The 2,500-nt window shown below is 40.8% G+C and overlaps 1 protein-coding gene across 2 annotated transcripts in view; it reads right to left on the bottom strand.

The window, feature by feature from the left end:
* mov10l1 (Mov10 like RNA helicase 1) overlaps positions 1-2,500 on the bottom strand; it is a 32,654-nt gene that overhangs the window by 14,330 nt on the left and 15,824 nt on the right. For both annotated transcript variants that reach the window (XM_026207065.1, XM_026207066.1), the window contains 4 exons: positions 1,857-2,034; positions 1,391-1,461; positions 302-393; positions 170-228 (listed from right to left, as the gene is read on the bottom strand). In XM_026207065.1, coding sequence (XP_026062850.1) covers positions 170-228; positions 302-393; positions 1,391-1,461; positions 1,857-2,034 — 400 coding nt within the window. The remainder of the gene's footprint in view (positions 1-169; positions 229-301; positions 394-1,390; positions 1,462-1,856; positions 2,035-2,500) is intronic.

Consider the following 2,500-nt stretch of genomic DNA (forward strand, 5'->3'; position numbering starts at 1 on the left):
AGAGAGACTTTAAGACCGTTTAAGAAGAAGAGTCTGCAACAACCTTCAGAAAACTTCAGAAAACTTCAACTGTTTTTAACAAAAATAAAAATAATTGATTGTGTAAATCTGCTCCTTGTGACTCATTGTGCCAGCACAGGTCACATGTTCTACTGAAGCGTGTTCTTACTGTTGTCTCCGAAGTGTTTGCTCTGCTCCAGAGCACAGTGGCACCTCCTCATGGTCAGCCTGGACAGAGAGGGTTCTGGGTAAATCATGACATCACAGAGAAGTCTTCGAGAAGCTCGAGCGAGCAGCGCACCTGTTGAAGGTGAACTCCACGTCCAGAGGTTCTCCGAGGTAGTTGTTCTGGAATTCAGCGTTCACTCGTAAACTCACGTCCTCGTCACTGATCTGAGAGAGATGCACAGAACATGTGACTGACAGCTGTCAATCAATCACAACACTTCCTCACAACGACCAACACAAGAGCAGATTCACATGGGTCTAAAACAACCAACTGATGGAGAGTTTCTGCAGGCTTTATTACGGTAAATCAACCACCTTCTCAAGAGAAAGAGAAGAGCACGTGTCCTGCAGCACAGCAGTCATCAGTAGCACAGTGAGGGTTAAAATTATACATTTCTCTTTTATGACAAAAATCATTAGATATTAACTAAAGATCATGTTCATGAAGATATTTAGTAAATTTCCTACCGTAAATTTATAAAAACTAAATTTTTGATTAGTAATATGCATTGATAAGAACTTCATTTGAGCAACTTTAAAGATGATTTTCTCAATATTTAGATTTTGTTGGCTCCCTTAGATTACAGATTTTCAAATAGTTGTATCTCAGACAAATATTGTCCTCCGAACAAACCACACATCACTGGAGAGATCATTTATTCAGCTTCAGATGATGCAGAAACCTCAGTTTCACAAGATTGGCTCTTATGACTGGTTTTGTGCTCCAGGAAAGTAAAGTTGTACAAGCAAAGTTAAAGTTAAAAGTGTGAATATTCAACTTCTCAATTCATTTGACAAAAAACATAACAGGGAAATAACTTCTGATTCTTCTGATCACACAGCTAATGACTAAACGTTCTGAAGTCCAGATATTGAGAAGCAACATGTCTTTTTGACTGAAAAACTAATTCTTGTTTTAAGCATAGACTCACTTCATTTTGTGAAGTTTCTATGAAAACAAGACTTTATATATTCATCTGCATCTCGAGAAGTACATCATAATTTATGGATGTTTAACTATTGTAAAACACCACAGACACAGGGGAAATACTGATGTTGTGCAGTGCATGCTGCATTTAATGCCATGAGCTCATGAATGTGAGACTTTCTGCTCCGTTTGAGATAGGAAACTCAAAGTTAATGTAAGAAAGGTGTCTGATACCTCCATGACATAACAGATGTACTCAATAACAGTTCCTCCACTGCAGGGCTTCTTCAGAACTACTTTATCACCTACAGGACGAACACACACACACACACACACACACAGTCATCTTCTCTTATTATGGATCACCAGTGATAACAGTTGTTCCTTCTTTAAAGGAATAGTTAGTGCAAAAATGATTTATTATTTCAGCATGTTCTCATCCTCCTATCAGTGATTAAGTTATATCTCTGTTTCAGAGTTTGTCCTGCTAATTCATGAGTGAACTATTCTTCTAATCTGTTTTGTTGTGTTAATGCATACACATTACACAGTGAAGGTGTAGACAGGGCTGGGTATCGTTTGTTAACTTATTTCTCTGCATACGTCTAATTGAACAGCAGAAAGTGTAAATCTGGAAGCAGTTGAGACATGAACAGTCTGTTGAAACCCAGCTCCAGATTGAGAGCGAGCGTGTCCTGACCGATGAAGAGGCTGGGTCGGCCCTCGGCGAGGCCTGGCACCTCCAGGTGCAGATACACCGCTCCTCTCCTGAGGATGGCGCCAGTGAGACTGAACTCTCGGATCTCGCTCTCGGCCTGAAGCTCCTCCAGCCACAGCAGAGCGGAGAACCGCGGCAGCATCCAGGACAGACTCAACGGCTGACACACACACACACACACACACACACACACACATGACAGAGACGCATTACATTCATCAGTCCTCCGAGTCTGGGGGAGTCCAGACAAATATCTGAGTTTAGTGGTTTGAAGAAGAAAAAAGACTAGAGGTTTAGACGTTGTTTCATGCACATGATGCTGCTAAAGACACAATATGCACATCACAACAATCAAACAATTACCAACTATTTTATAAATTGGGTCAAACCCCTAATCTGCAGTGATTCGTCTGATTTCATTTGAATCGTGTCATTCTCTTACTTCATACACGGAGCACGTTCAGATTTAAACTTTGCAGGATGTTTTCATTCCTTTAGAGCCGTGTTACACTGTTAAACAATAAACAGCTTTCATGCAGAGGTGCTTTAACCATTAAACTGAAGCCAGTGAAAGCAGTGAATCGGACTGATTTCCCCCAGAAGCGACGCGGTCATGAATGTGTGTG

Source organism: Carassius auratus, chromosome 27, assembly GCF_003368295.1.
Source record: "Carassius auratus strain Wakin chromosome 27, ASM336829v1, whole genome shotgun sequence".
In the NCBI taxonomy this organism is placed as follows: domain Eukaryota; kingdom Metazoa; phylum Chordata; class Actinopteri; order Cypriniformes; family Cyprinidae; genus Carassius; species Carassius auratus.